General features: G+C 52.1%; 1 protein-coding gene across 1 annotated transcript in view; it reads right to left on the reverse strand.

Annotated features, from left to right (window-relative positions):
• The window catches only part of COL13A1 (collagen type XIII alpha 1 chain), a 143,858-nt gene that overhangs the window by 75,391 nt on the left and 52,576 nt on the right, over nucleotides 1-15,891 (reverse strand). Inside the window, exons 3-5 of the mRNA XM_054572678.1 lie at nucleotides 6,127-6,134; nucleotides 3,829-3,855; nucleotides 1,009-1,044 (exon numbers count right to left, since the gene is read on the reverse strand). Coding sequence (XP_054428653.1) covers nucleotides 1,009-1,044; nucleotides 3,829-3,855; nucleotides 6,127-6,134 — 71 coding nt within the window. The remainder of the gene's footprint in view (nucleotides 1-1,008; nucleotides 1,045-3,828; nucleotides 3,856-6,126; nucleotides 6,135-15,891) is intronic.

Here is a 15,891-nt window from a genome sequence, read left to right on the forward strand (position 1 = left end):
CTCACACCAGCAAGCAAACTCACACAAGGATGCCGCACCCAGGGCCTAAAGCCAACCAGCCCGGGAGGTGAGGTTATGAGGAAAAGCATGTGAGCAACATGAAAAGATGGCATGGGGTCACCAGAGGTGCCTGGGAGCCAGGCTAAAGGTCGAGGCTGATGGCAGATGGGGAGTTAGGGGTCAGACAGGATGGTGGTGAAGCTGGCATATGGCCGTCACTGCCTTAGGCTGCCAGCCTCTGTCTGTCCTGCTCTTTCTAGCCCCTCAGAGACTGGAAGCCACCAGGACAATCCCTAGCACTGGGACCTCAAGGCCTAGTGTCGGAACTTCCCATTGCTGAGATACACTCGCCCTGTCAAACATTGTTTCCCTTTCGCCATCTTAATTTTTCAGCAGGAAACATTAAATGTTTGAATCAGCCTCCTGGTGAGGATCTAAAAGCACTACCTGGGGCAAACCCCGCCTTCACTGCCTTCTAGTCTCTGTCTAGGGAAGGTGCCTCCAGGAGCTGGCTCCACTGTGGTTTCCACAGAGCATTGGGGGCTGCAATTCTCACCAGCTTTGGTGCTCTTGCTGGGGTGGTGCTAGGGAGGGCTACAGAAGCCACTAAAAATCTGAGGGTGAGCTGCCAGCCTTGGGGATGGAGTGAGTCAAGAGTCAATGTCAAGTGAGTCAATGTCAAGAGGGGTTCGGGCCTCACCCTGCCCTCCCAGTAGGTGATTGGCAAAGAGCTTTATTCATGCTTTTTCTTGGGTTTTTCCTTTGCCACGTCAGCTCTCTGGAGAATAAAGCCACATTGCAAGATCTGAAGCGTTGAAATAAAACATCTTCCCTTCTCCCTGCCTGTGCCTCTCTGAAGCTGACTTTGGCGAGGGAAGAGAGAGGTCTAGTCCCCCTTTTCCCCTCTCCCTGGCTGGGGTAGGTGACACCTTGCCATGGTTTGGAGGACAGGCCAGCGTGGAGAAGCAAGCGATGGCCACCCAAGCAGGTAAAAATGCGCCAACTCACCACACGTCCAGGCATCCCAATGGCACCTTTGTCCCCCTGATGAAGGAGGCAGAGACAATTAGATGTGGCTGGAGCAGGGCCAGCATGTGAAGGGCCCCATGGGCTAGCTGTGCACCCAAGACCTATTTTGCATGAGCAGTTGGGACAATGCCCAGGCATCGTGTGAGCGAACTTGCCCATTCAGCTCCCACGGAGTGTTTGGCAAGCAGCCACCCCTATTGCTATCTGCACCCGGGCATGCTGCTGTGGTAAGAGCACTAATGTGGGAGTCTGGTCCCCAGCCTGGGCCTCAGTTTCCTTATGGGTTCCATAAGGGTCCAAGGCTCTTCCTCCTTTAGACTTCTGTTGTTGCAATCCATTCCAGCTACAGACAGAACGTACCACATCCTTGTCACCCTCAATTTCAAGGCACAGAGCAGGGTGAGTGGCAGCTCCCATGTGGCAGGTGGGCACTTCCCTAGGTCTGTCTCTGCCAAAGCTGGGGAGCAGTGTCCATACCCTCCAGCTGAGGAGGCTACGGACAGGGTCCTTCCACACACCCCTCCTCTCGGCCACCCCCAATACCAACAGGAAGGAGTGAGCCATGTGGATGCGGCCGCATCACGAGTTTCAGCTGCACAGAGGGAAATGCTTTGTTTTGTAGCCAGGGGTTACATCTTTTCACTCTGGAAATCCGCTTATTAAGTTTTGGTCCTCCCCCTTTTGGTAGAAAATATTTTTTTGCAATTATACGTGTGCAGACATCATAAATTCTGGGGCGGGTCTGGGGTTTGCTAGGAGCCTGGAAAGATGGAAAGCAGTGGGGGCTGAAAAATCAGTTGGCGTCCGTCCCGCTGGGCAGGTGAGAGCTGGGCTCGTGGGTTCCCCTGAAGGGCGTGGGCGTTTCTGGGGTGATACTGCGCTGGCCCCATTGAGGCAAAACACCTTGAGGGACAATTAGCATCCCAAGATGTATGCGAGCGTGCCAGCACATAGCGATTGGCTCTGAAATTAGGCTCTTGTGACACGTACCAGGTCGAGACCAAGGGTCCCTTTAGTAAGATGGCCTTGGCTGTGTGGCAGGGTGGCAGCATTGGTCACAAGCCTGGATCTGTTTCCTTGACCTCCCTGAGCATCTGCACCTCTCTCGTGGGGCTGCTGGGAGGCTGCCGTGAGGTGATGTCTCTGCAATGCTTATTCCCAGGGCCCGACACCTGGGGAGTGCTGTGTAGATGGCAGCTATGGGCAGTAAGCCCAGGGGGCAAGTGAATTTTAAAAGCATGCTTGTACTCACACATTTTGCATTTCACAACAAGGGGCCCGCATCAGCGAATCCTTTGTGGGTCACTCCCAGGTCCCTTCACGCAGAAGTGTGAGCAGGACCCATGACCTGTGGGTCAGCGGCCTTTGCCGCTGAGGACACCGGGCCCACTGAACGTCGGGTGTGACATCCCCACGGCCCACTCACTCTTGGGCTTTTGAATGATATTACAGGATGTGTGTTTGGGTTTCTTCTCATTTCGTTTTAAAAACTAATGTTCTTTGCAGTCCTGGCCATAAAACGCTCGGGTTCGGGACGGGCGTGGAATGGCCAGAGACTGGAAACTATGTGCAGCAGCCCCTGCTCTGTGAATTGCCCCCAAATGCTTTTTAAAGATGGATGTCGTCAGAAAAAAACAAAGTCTGCCCACGTTCCCCCCAGTCATCTGATTTTTTTCCCTCCTTGGGTTTCATGGGACCCACTCACCCATCCTCCTCTGCTTCGGGGCTTGGACTTACTGGGAGAGTTTCCATTTTCAAGGCTAAATATTCTCCCACATGCATTTCATTAAGAAAATCACTGCTGGACATGAATTCTAGAAGCTGTTGGATTAGTCACGAGGTTACAGTATAATTCATGTCAAAAGAGGAGGAACTGGGGTAAGAAGGATGCCCAGAGGGTGTGCAATTCAATGGATGCGGCCTTCGGCCCAGGGAGGGAAGGCAAACTGGTGCCAGCCCTGGGTCACACGCCACCCCTCACCTCGGCCCTCTGGCTGGCTACAGCACCTTGCCTGAGTCCCCGCCCCCCCACCCCCCCGCACCCAATGGCCCACAGTAGCCAGTACTCAATGTGTATTGGTCCCTGGCTGTACCTCACAGAGCCATCAATGGTTCTCAGACTTGGAGCACGGACCACAGGGGACAGCAGTATGGAATGACGTGTGATAATATGGGCTTCCAAGAGGTTTACAGCGAAAGCTTGGACAATTGGACAAGGCCTTTTATCTCTCTGAGTCTCAGTTTTCTCATCTAGAGAATGGGCATAATGATACCTAATTCACTGAGTCATTGAACAAATAAAATGTATGAAGAGTGATTGGCATAGTGCCTGGCACATGTTAAGGTCTCAGTAAGAGGTTGCTATTACTATTATTTCCATTTTTATTCCAAAGCCCCCGCGGTTACTTGGCATGGCCTCTCTAGCTTTCAGAAATGGTAAGTGGGAGGAAAACAACATTTTTGAGTTTCCTCTCACCAGAGGACACAGGGCAAAGCAGGGGCAGTGGTCTTAACCTAAGTTGCTATGCAGGAGGATACCCCTTCTGGGCCTCCGGTGTAGGGCTGTCTGTCGGAAGTCAGGTCCGGTGCTGGAGGGGCCTGCATGCTGTCGTCTGCCTGTCTGGGGCCCCGGGAGGGTGCGGAGGAGCTTGCCTCTCAGCTGTGGGTCAGAGAAGCTGGGGAGAGGCCTCACACCCAGGTACATCTAGAGGGAAGCAGCCACCCAACCTCGCCAGTCCTTGGACTGAGAATGAGCACGTGAGAGAGATTTGGAAGGAGGAAGAAATGAAGGCTGCTTACCGGGAGGCCAGGTCTTCCAATAGGACCCTGAAATGAAGGGGGAAGAGTGACATTTACAAAGGAATGAGCACTGTAATACCTGATGGTTCCACTCCATCCAACCAGCTATGTGACCTTGGAGTCACTTGTGCTCTGTCTGTGACCTTGTGTTATTTTATGAGCAAAGTGAAGGGAGGGCCTTGATCACATTCAAGGGTCACATTCAACCAGTGCTGACAGCTGGACATCATATATTTCCCCATATTCCCCCAGAGAAAGAGACATCCCTACTGCCCTTAGTCATCTGTTCCACTCTCACAGTTTCCGTAATTAAGAAATGCTCTCTTAAATCTAGTGCAGGCACGGCCAGCAGATGTCAGCGTGAGTGCGGACCCCAATGGAGTGACTGAAGCACTATGTTAAAAGGCCTCCGAATTGATTAGCAATGTCTGCCATGGGCATGAGGAGGTGGGCAGTTGGTGGCCACACGTTTTGTACCACTTAAATGATTCCTGCTGCTACTTAAAGCCACCCTCCATGGCTGTGTTCTCTCAGCACTAGCAATCCTTGTGCCCATGGGAGCCTGGGTCTTCCAGCTGGAGGACAGAGCCGCTGCAGGAGAGGCCCCTGAGATACAACCAGAGGGCAGCAGAGGGGCATTGCAACAAGTTGCCATCTCCCTATCCCTCACCTCCGGCCAATGGCATTCTTTCTCTGCAGAAGCAGAGAGAACAGGCCTAGGAGGCGAGTCCCAACCTGGTCCGCTTCCCACTTCCTCCTTCTCCTGCCTTGTGGTTTCAGCCACAGTTAAAAGGTTCAGGACTCTTCTGTGTCAGACCGAGAATGTGGAAAAGCTACTTGGGTTCTTCCCTGTTACTCGATGACTCTGGGGGTGGCCAGGTGGGCAGGGATTATAAGGAGAGACTCAGATGCAACCCCTCTCATCTGCTCCCGCACCGCTGAGCCCGCAGGAGAGGCAGCACCCTCTCTGGCTGGGAACAGTCCCGAGGCGAGGCCAGCAGAAGCTCTCAGGCTGCTGCAGGGACCCAGAGCTGCGCTGCCGCTGCCGGGGCAGCCCAGCAGCCCGGCGGTGGGAAGTGTGAGGGGGAGGTCCCAGGAGTGGGGGAGGTGAGGACTCTTTTTTGGCTTTGTCAAAAAAAGGGGGGAAACCAGCCCATTTCCAGCAGGTGGTCTGTCGAAGTTTCCTATGGCGGAGTTTATTTTGGAAGATTGATGACAGGAATTGAGATCTGACATCCAAGACATGCCATGATAAATCATCCGCTCCTTTCAGGGAGTTTCCGCCCTCTCCGTAAGTCAGCAGGCAGGGAGCCGGGCAGCACGGGCAGCGGGCTCAATGCGCCGCTTAGGGCACGCAGGGGAGAGTAAATAATGTCTTATTGCAGGTTGAGCTGACTGCTCTCGCAGGTACGAGTCAAGAGGGAAAAAACTATGGAACTCCCTTCTCCAAGGCAGGGATGAAACCCGGCTGCTTTCAGTAACCTTGAGAAAGATCTGATGCCGAGGGCTGGGCCCTTTCAACTTCAGTCTGCAGCTGCCCCTGCGACCTCTGGGTCTTTTGTTGGGATATCAAATGCTGTCCTCAAGAAGACACGCTCCTGTTCTCTGGATCTGTTACTTCGGGGACCAGCCTCCCTGAACGCTTCTCAGGTTCTCTGGATAGGACTTGGCTTCCCGCCCCGCCCCAGGCCTTAGGGCGAGGCCAGGGAAAGGTGCGCGGAGCGCTGCCTATAATTTGTGTTGTCTCCTCATCTAACCCGTCAACACTGCTCTCTTAACAACAACAACAACAACAACAACCACCACAACCATCACTACTTGCCCAAAGTGGCTTGGCTAGAATGGAGCAGCATGGACATCACGTCCTCAGGGCTAGTCCACACTTAGAGCCGCTCACTGACCTGTTTGCTGAATGGGCAGGAGACTTTCCAAGGACCAAACCTGAGTAGAGATTATCTCTTTCTTCTTTTTAATACCCGGTGCTTCTTTGACTCCAGTTCTTTGGGGGACAAAGGAGCTAGGCTAACAATGGGGCATGCCAGCCTTTCAGATTGAAATTGGGACCTGCTTTGGGGGCAGCCATCGTCTGGCTCCGGAGGGATGCAGAGGGCGTGGACAGCAAAATGGCAGCCCTCTTCCCCGTGCCAGCGTTCTGTTCTGGAGGGGCCCCGCAGACTCTGAAGGGCGTAGGGGCTCCCCTGGAAGACAGCTGTCCGTCCCCCCACCCAGGGCCCGGTTACCAGCAGGGAGCAAGGCCTTTCAGACGTGTGAGATCGGGCTGTGGCTGGAGTTACTTACAGGAGGTCCTGGAAAAGAGAGAAAACGCCAGGGTCAGTGTCATTGGTGAAAGTACGGCGAGGGCTGCCTCAGAAGCAGCGTCCAAGAATTCTTCGGCGGAGGGGTTTCCATCTGGTCTTCAAAGTTTGTATTTTCCTGGCCCACTTTCACCAATGTAATCTCTTCTCCCTTTATTTCATCTCCAAATTTTCATTATTGGATGAGAAATCCAGAGGTCTGGGCCCCAGGCGCAGCCCTGCTGGGGCCCTGGCTTCCCAAACAGCCCCTTCCACGCCTCAGCTTTCCGCCCCACAGAACGGGCTCCTGGGGATGCGCCCCAGCTCGGGTCCACGGTCGCCCGGGGGAACCCGGGGCGGTGGGCACCGAGGCCCATTGCAAAAGGTCAAAAGCGTACGGGAACCTAAAGAGACTGAAACCGTTAGCTGGCTTGGTGTCCTCTCCATGCCTCAGTGAAACGCAATGGAAAACAAGAGGGAAGCAGCAGGGGCGGAAGGAGGTTTCTCATTCTGTTCTCTGCCTGATGTCTATCGGCCTGTCCTGGTTTCTGTTAAACTGTGAGTCAGGCGTTTTTGCCCTCCTGGCTGTGCTGCCCACAGCCTCTTTTCTTACCACCCAACTCTGTGCTCTGGCCCCACCATCCCCGCTCCTCCCATCCCTCCCCTCCTCTTCTCTCCTCTTCCCTCCCCTTCCCTTTTCTCCTGGTTGTGTCCACTTGCCCCCCTCCCTCCCACAGGCCTCAGCAATAGCCCTATTTCATTACTGACAATGGCCGAGAATTACAAATTCAAATGCTCTGCAAAAGGAGGCAGGAGGATGGGTGGAGAGAAAAGCATCCCAGGAAAGATAATGAACTTGAAGGTATTTCTGCAGAACATGAGTCATGAAACCCCCGGGGCCTGTGGGATTCCCAGCTGGGCCTGGTGCGTCTGCCCAACCCCTGGCGACCTGGCCACGTTCACACAGCTGCTACTTCGGTTGCTTCTTTTATGCCCAGCCAATAAAGACTCCTTATGTTTCCCCTTGCTCCTCACATTCCCAAAGCCAGCTTCCTTCTCTCCACCTTCATGTGCCAGCTTCTCTGTCCTGGTCCCCATCCAGGAGGAAACCGCCTCTTTGATGCTGGCCTCTGTCAAGCCATTATGTTAAGGGGGAACAAAATGTTTTAAGCTAAAAAAAAAAAAGTCAAGAGGTGCAGTGACTGGGCGAGTCCCCAGCAGCCCTGTAGGCCAGCACACAGGGTTACGGAACAGCGGGAGCGGGGGAGGTGGAGGGGAGCACCTGGGACCTATTAGGGTGAGGGGCAGGAGAATGTCACCCAGAATCTGAAAATATCCCCTCGAGGACAGCTTGCCAGAGGGGCCAGCCCATCTGGAAAGCCCACACCTCCTGCCGGAGGGAAGTGTCCTCACGAGAAGCAGGCCAGTGACGAAGTTCAGCCCACGGCAATTTTTGGATGGTTCGGCCACATGGAGGGCAGATGGCCATACCCTCCGGTCCTGACAGGCCCCGGCCCCAGTGCTGCGGGCTCTGGGGAGTCCCTGGTCATGCAGCAGAGCTCCGGGGACAGCCCTGGCTGCTGTTAGCAGTCTTGGCTGCATGGATGTAACCAGATGTAGCGGGGCAACCGATAGGGGATTTGGCGCTCAGCTGGGTCCCAGGAGAGCCATTCGCTCAGTCTACCCCTCAGTGATATAAATTCTACTGAAGATTTCAAGGGTTTTTATATCCATCACCACCATCGTCACTGTACATACCTATATAGGTTACTACATGCCAGGCATAATTCTAAGTATTTTCCTTTAGGGAGAAGGTTTTATTGTCCCTACCTTGCAGATGAAGAAACTGAGGCATAGAACTGCTGAGTTACTCCCTCAAGGCCCTTCACTACGGTAACTCTCTCCATGCCTCTCAGCCAAGAAGTAACTCAGCTTGCCCCAAATTGCACACAAAGCCATTCCCTCTCCACCCCTTTCCACGGTTCCTCTCTCTAGACCCAGCCCTCTCATCTCTCTTTTCGGGCTCCTTTTTCTGTTGCAAGGGAGTTTGGCCCTGTGGAGCTTTTCCAGGCAAGCATTCCCCCACCCACCCTTAATGGACTTCAGCAAAAAGAAAGCACCTATTTGTCAGTTAATCCTGTGCCTTAGGAAGGGGAAGAGAAATAGGCAAGTTATAAAAAAGACTTTTGCTAACAGAAATATTCCCCTCCCCTTGTCAGTGATGATCCTAAGAGGTCCCCCTAGAAACTTTAGCTCCCTTGGAAAAACCTAGCTGCTGCCCTGCCCCTGCCAGCTTCCATCAGACTTCTAGATTTCAGAGCAGACGCTTTACCCAACGCTGTGTTTAGTGCCCTGCAGTATAAAGTGGCTTTGTGAAATCCAGCAGTGTCTTGATGTCACTGGGTGGTCTCCCATGGGAGCCACTTGCTCAGTAACATGGCTGTGGACCGACCTGTCTCTCTAACCAGGCACCAAAGGATATAATTGTCTCAAGCATCACCAAGTCCCCATTGTACAGATGGGAAAACAGAGGTAATGACCATGCAGAGTCACTGCGTGGATGGCTGACAGGGATGGGAGCAGAACCCAGGTCTCCTGACTCCCTAGCCATGGGTCTTCCTAAGAAACCATACTATGTCTTATGCCCGTGTAGTTTGCCCTGCAGAGGTAGAGCCCATACTGCCGCATCCTGAGGGAGGAGGACCCCACCCCATGCCTGCTGCTGCAGGGAGAATCATGAACTCTGTCCCAGTCTCCCGGGGGGAGCAGAGCAGCCAGCAGTGGCCCCCAGAGGAGGGTCCCCAGCAGCTGCCTGAGACAAAAACGTTTATCATGAGATCTTCCTCTGTCACCCACTGCCTTGGCGGGGACGCTGCTGTCCTTCTCAGGGGTTGGCTGACCTCCTTTTAGTAAGCAGCAATGTCCCTTATAACTGGACATGCAGGAATGGATTCCTAGAGAGAATCCTGGGGTAGTGTTCTGAGTCATGACTTTCTTTAATCATTTTTTTGTATATTCATTCATTCATTCAACAGACATTTAATGATCACCAGCCATGTCAGTTTTTGTGCTGGGCTATGACTATAAAGTGATGAATAAGGTACTGACATTTTCCTTTGAGGAAGGAAAACTTAATTTTGTAAGCACCTAATATCTCCCAGGCTTGCTGCTAAGCTCTTGTAACACAGAGATGAATAACTAACTCATTTCCTCCTGTTGAGAAGTCAACAGTTTCCTATGTTAGAAAGCTGGAAATTCCAGCCAAGAGAACTAAAACTAATGGAAGGATTTAAGGGAAAAAGGTTTGCTGCAGAAGGATTCATTCATTCAATCAACAACATTTACTAAGTGCCCGTTATGTGGCAAGTGTAATGCTAAGTTCGGTCATTGTAACAGAACATTTGATCCTTTCCACAACCAGGTGAGGCTGGCATTCTCATCTTCATATCACAGATGAGGAACCTGAGGCTTACAGGATAAGCAACCTCCTTAAGGTGGTGTCCTTGTTTTAAGTGGTGATGTCTGGGGTTTTTCTCCTCCCCTCCCCACCCCTCCCCTCCCTTCTCCTCTTCTTTTCTCTTCTCTTTATCTTTTGGGTTTAATTTCCACATAGCAGAGCTTGCATTTGAACCAGGTCTCTCTTACTCAGAAGCCTGTGCTCTCCAGCTAGAGGTCATAGAGGTCACCAGAGGAAGGATGACCTTCCAGGTAAGCTCTCACCCTCTTCCCCAGGGCTTGGCTCTGCACAGATCCTGGATCCAGTCCTAGTTCTGGATAGGTTGTGCCCAAGTTCAATGTCATATGAGCTGTGATCTGACCCTGCTTGACTGCTGGGCTCCCAGCAGCTGGGGTCCTAGCCCAGACCCACGCCTCCCAGTGCTTGCTGCCAGGCTGCCTGCAGCTGACCACCTCCCACTTGGCTCTGCCACGTGCCGACCCACCCACTCTGCCAGGACAAATGCTTTCCTTTGAGCCGGGTGACTAACAGAGCCTGTCACACTCTATCTGCTGGAGCAGGTGTTCTCAGCTGGAGGTGATTTTGTCCCCCACAAGATAGTTGGCAATATCTGGAGGCATTTTTGATTGTTACAACTGGGAGGCTTCTTCTGGTCTCTAGTGGGTAGTGGCTAGGAATGCTGCTAAACATCATACCATGCCCAGGCAGCTTCCAATAACAGCATTATCTGGCCCCAAATGTCAATCATACTGAGGATGAGAAGCCCTGCACTGGACTAACAGGACCAGCCCTGCCTCCAGGCTCCCCGTGTGCTTACAGTCCTGCCTATGCGTCTTGGTTGAGGCCCCAGCCCTCCCTCAACCCTGTAGTTTGCCAGCTTTTAAGATCCCATTCTTCTATGGGTTGGTCTTTTCCACCTCCAGACTTTATGAGGACAAATAATAAACTTATTGAGCATTTATTCTATGCCTGACACTATGCAAAGGACTTTATGTGCCCTACTTCACTCCTTCTGCTCAACAACCCAGTGAAGTAGCTGTTACTACTACTACTACTACTACTACTACTACTACTACTACTACTATTGTTATTCCCATTCCACAGATGAAAAAGCTGAAGCTCAGAGAGTTCAAGGCATGTGTTCACGGTCACAGAGCTCATGCTTGGTGCTAGATCAGCCTGACACCACCAAAGCATGAACACAGCTCCACACAGCCTCCCAGGACCACAGTGTCCCAAAGCTTAAAGGAGGTATACTTGGAAAAATAAGGGAGCAACCTCTGCCTTAAGGAGAGGTGAAGGAGGGAAATTGGTGCAGCTTGAAAACCATTGAGAGAAATTTGTCAGCGACAAGCATGATGGCTGGCTAAGGGAAACCGAATGAGTGTGGAGGCAGCCTCTGTCCTTTGAGGCTGCCATCAGAGAGAACAAGACCATCTTTTTACGGCCCTGCAGCAGGAATACTAACTTTACAGAAAGGTCCAAGGATGATTTCTGGGGCAGACCGTCTGGATCTGGTGCCCTGGCAGCACGTCTAACAAATCATGCTTTTGACTGACAGAGCAGTTCCTCACATCATAGCTCACCAAGCTTCACCACAACCCCACTCCCATTATACAGATGAGGACACTGAGGCTCAGATGGGACAGAGCTGGCCTGTGGTTCATCACTGACAAGTGATTCTGTATCCTAATTGAGTGCTCTTCCCAGAGTTTTGAAGGGAGGCAGGAAGGTTTCCATTTTTTGGAAGAAATACACAACTGTTCAGATGGTGGTGTGCTAGAGCCATCTTATCCAATGGTCTGTGTTCAGTGACTTCACATTAGCAGCTGGAAACAGCCACGGTGGGAGTATTCACACCACAGAAATTGGCCAAAGCTATGCAGCCCCCGCTTCACACATCCCAAGAACCAATCATTAACCATTTCCCAGCACATTAAAACTCAGATCTGTCTCATAATGATGTTTCTCAGCCACAAGACATCCCCATACCTTGGACTGATGGACAGTAGTAAGTCCTGAGAGAAATGAACAGCAGTTAAAATCACACACACCACACTCTCTTGCACTCATGGCGGACATTGCTAATCAATCATAGCTAGTCTCCCTCCAAAGAGCCTTGACACGGCTTCACACTTCTTTCAAACACAGCCACTATCAATTGGCAGAAACAGGCATATGAGATGGAACTTACTAGTCATCTAGGAACTAGGACCATCTGGGGGTAAGACACAGGGAAACAAGTGGGCAAAGCATGAGGGTCCTTTATCTGAGTTATCAGGCAGGGCTTGGGTCTAGCCTTGAGCGGCGGCAGAGATGGAGGTGGAGAGGCTGGGTACTCAGGACCGCCCAGACACACCTCAGACCAGGAGTAGAGACTATCACCAATCGCAGCGCTCTCCCTTGTTCCCATCCTGCTATCAAGGCTGGCACAGGGACTGGGAGGTGTGCACACGGAAGGGGCAGAAGCCAGCAAGATTTCCTCTGGTTAGTTCAATCCCTGGTCCTGAGAGGTCCCCAGAAGACCTCCTGCTGCCACATCTGGAGCCAGCAGAGAGCAGCTCCGGTGGCCACCATCCTGCAGATACTACAGAGGCTGCTTTTCAGGCTGGTGGGGCCAGCTCTAGTGGTTCCTGGATCACTCTGCCCTTGGCAAGCCCCTCCCTTCGATCTGAGGACTGCCCCCTTCATGCCCTTGCTCTCCATCTTATTTGGTGAGCACTTGGGGACAGGTGGGAGCGGGGGGCGGGGAGATGCCTTGCCTTCACTTCTGGAACTTGGAGGGTGTGCCTGGGTAGTATAGCGTCTCGGTTGCCTCCCTAGCACCTCGGTTCTTCCTTCCTAACAGGCCCTTGATTTTATTGTGGTCTCTACCCAATGTCTACACAGCCGTCTCCAGGGAAGGCGATGTGGGCCCAGCTAGGATGGGGTGAGGGTCAGGGACCATTGTGAAGATGGCTTTGGTGTGGTCAGTCAGAGTAGGCAAAGGGGGAACACTCACAGCCGAGAACGCTGAAGGACAGGAGATCCCGTTCCAATGACTAGAGTTCCCAGTAACCCAGATTCCCACAGACCCTGTCACGGGGAAAGCAGCCCTGAGGCTCCCTCCCCACTGCGAGGGCTATGGGGCTGCGGGGCCGGAGACCACAGACAGGAGGAGGATGCTGGGTCTGGGGACCTGCCTGTGGGAGCACCTGACTGCAGGTGTCCTGCCCAGGGGACGGAGAGCAATGCTCAGTCCCTGTCAGGATGGACACCGCAGACTAAAGATGCCACAGGCCACACGGTGTCCCCTCCCCAAGACCATGACGGCTGTGATCCTGGGAGGATGAGAGAAGAGGGATGGGTGTCCTGAACTGACCGAGCAGTCAGGCTGAAGGGCCAACTGCTAAACAGGAAGTGGCTGGGTTACAGCAGAGGCAGGGGCTTGAAAGCAAAGCTGAGTGCGTTACAAGGAGCGTGAAGAAAATTGCTTCTTTGCACACGAGCAATGTCCCCATCATGTTCACTTCACAATATTTATTATCACGAACACCTGCTCAGTGCCAGCCATGTGTGCGCTGCTGTGCTGGAAGTTTTCAAAGTCAGACACCATCCCTGTCCTTGGGGGCTTCTTCCCAAAATCAGGAGATATGTCACTCTCCAAGTGACACCCTGGCCCTCTGTCCATAGGTTTGAGCTTCTGGCCAGTTTCTCCCTTGAGCAAGGCTCATCTGCTGGTCACCTGGCCTCCTACCTCCCACAGGCCTCCACACTGAGGCCAGGAACCCCCAGAGTCAGACTCTGGCCCCCAGGTTACAGGGACAAGTATTAAACAGGAAGTGGCTGAGTTACTCTGGGTTATTGTTCTCACCCTCCAGGAATCCACATTAGAGCTGGGTTTGCTGGGGGTCTTAGAGTGGTGCTGTCCTTCCCCCTCCGGACCTCCAGCCACCTGCGTGCCCTCTGCCCAGTGAGCTCCTGCCTAGGGCGCTCTGTGGCTAGATGGGCCCATCCTGTTGACCTTCTCATGCAGCCTTCTCAAGGCTCTTACTTTACCTTTCCTCATTTGATCCACAAAAAACCCTGAAGAGTTGGAGCAGGTATCAGCAGCCCCATTTTACAGTTGGGGGCTGGAGATACAGGCAGGAAAGGTGGTGTATAGAATCTCCAGGGAATGCCCAGCCAACTCCAGTCTCCTCCTCCGACTCCCACCTTCAACCAATTCCCTGCCATTAGACCTTGGCCCAGTGACAGTGACTACACTGCAAGGGGCAAGTGGTCTTAGCAAGACCTTCGACTGCCACCCCCCACACTCAAACCCTGAGCCAGAGTTTGCTTTCTTCCTTTGGGCGTCACATGGGTCCCTGCAGGAGGACAAGCCTCTGAGGCACCACACCTCTGACCCTGAACCTTCTTCCTGACACCGGATCTTGCCACTGTATCTGATGTTCCTGTGGAAGGTCCCACTTGGGGCAGCTCAAACGTCACAGGTCTGTTGGCAGGGCCTCACGAGGCAACTGCTGGGAGCAGAGGAGAGGCCAGGGGTCATGGCCCTAGTCAGACCCACACAGGACGTCACCTCTCGGAGGCCTGGTGGAGGTTGCAGCCTTCATAGGTAGATCTTATCTTTACAGCCCGATCCATACCTCCAAGGAGGGGCTTTTTCATTTTAAAATCATAGTTTTGGGCAGCCCATTATATGGCTGGCACCGCAAGTCTTTTGTCTCATTATTGTCATAAACGCTAATACTTATTGAGCGCTCACCAACCACCACCAAGAGCCTAGCATGTTACACATCAAGTCCTTTATTCTTTTTTTAAATTCTCACCCAAGGATATATTTATTGATTTTAGAGAGAGAAAGAGAAACACTGATGTGAGAAAGAAACATTGATTGTTTGCCTACTGTACGCACCGTGACTGGGATCAAACCCAAAACCTTCTGGTGCATGGGATGACGCTCCAACCAGCCAGGCTCCAACTGAGCTAGGGCTCAACTCATTTACTCTTCACAGTAGTCCCAAAAGGTAACACTACTATTATTCGCACCGAAGAGATGAGAAAACTGAGGCAGAGAGGTCAATTTACTGGCCCGTGGTTGTACAGCTAGAAGCCAGGCATACACTTGGCCCTGAAACTATGCATTATCCCACTGAATAGCCACAACAACCCTGATAGACAGGTTCAGTGCTATTATTGTTCCATTTTACAGATGGGGCTTTGAGGCACAGAGAAATTAAGTAATTTGTCTAAGGTAATACAGCTAGCTGGTAAGTGGCAGAATTGCCATTTGGAATCAGATGTACCCTTAAGCTTTCCTTTTTACCCCTTACCTTGATTGCTTCAGCTGTGAAAGCGAGTAAGAGTCAACAAAACTTAGGTGGTGGGGTGAGAGGGTTACTTAGACTGTTGAGAAAGAAAATCTGCATCGAGTCCTTTTTACGTCCTTTGAGGACCGTATGGCCTTATCCACGGGCTAACTTCAGACCACTCCTATCTCTTTCTTCAAGACGGCTCTCCGAGTTCCCGCAGCGAGGGCTAAGGGCTAACGCTATACAGACGCTGCCTGAGTAAGAACGGTAACTCGCCACATGTACACATGGTCTCGTCATTCCTCCCTTTACTTAGAAGAAATGGAATAGAAACCTGACTTGACAACTTGGATCTTTTGCTTATCAAATTGGGCTCCTGTCCAGAATTATCGGTAAGAGCCTACGCTTTAGAGCCAAACAGCCCCAGTCAAATCCTGACTTTGCTTCTTGCTAGCTGTGTGACCTTGGGCAAGTTGTTTAACCTCTCTTGGTTCCCCTGTCCTTTTCTGTAAAATGGGAGTGATGATATATCTACCTAGTTGGATTTTGAGGAAAAAAAGAGCGTATACAGGAAAAGGGTTTAATACTGTTCCTGGCTTAAGTATGCACTCAATAAATGATTGCTAGCACAACTCTTAAGGTTATGAAGTTAGAAATAATGACATCCTACCCTAGAAAGGCATTATACCTTCCTCTGCGTTCTAACAGAAGAATGGTTAACCCTTTCCATGTGCCAAGCACCATTCTTAATGTTTTATGGACATGACCAAATTCGATCCCTGCAAGCCTTATAAGATGGGCCCTTTTGTTATCCTCCTGCTACAGATGAGAAAACTAAGACACAGAGAGCTGGTGTCTCCTGCTTGGGGCCACAGGAGGTAAGGCACAGGCTGGTCCGGGGCCTAGGCCACTCGCTCCTCTCTTGCACTGCATTCACATGAGCCCCTGAGAGCCTGCAGACCATGGGAAACATACAGGCAGGCGTCGGGGGAGCTGAGAGAAGCAGAGCAGGATGGAT

This window comes from Pteronotus mesoamericanus, unplaced genomic scaffold (assembly GCF_021234165.1).
Source record: "Pteronotus mesoamericanus isolate MK-2021 breed Mesoamerican mustached bat unplaced genomic scaffold, CSHL_Meso_final contig_24, whole genome shotgun sequence".
NCBI classification, from domain to species: Eukaryota; Metazoa; Chordata; class Mammalia; order Chiroptera; family Mormoopidae; genus Pteronotus; species Pteronotus mesoamericanus.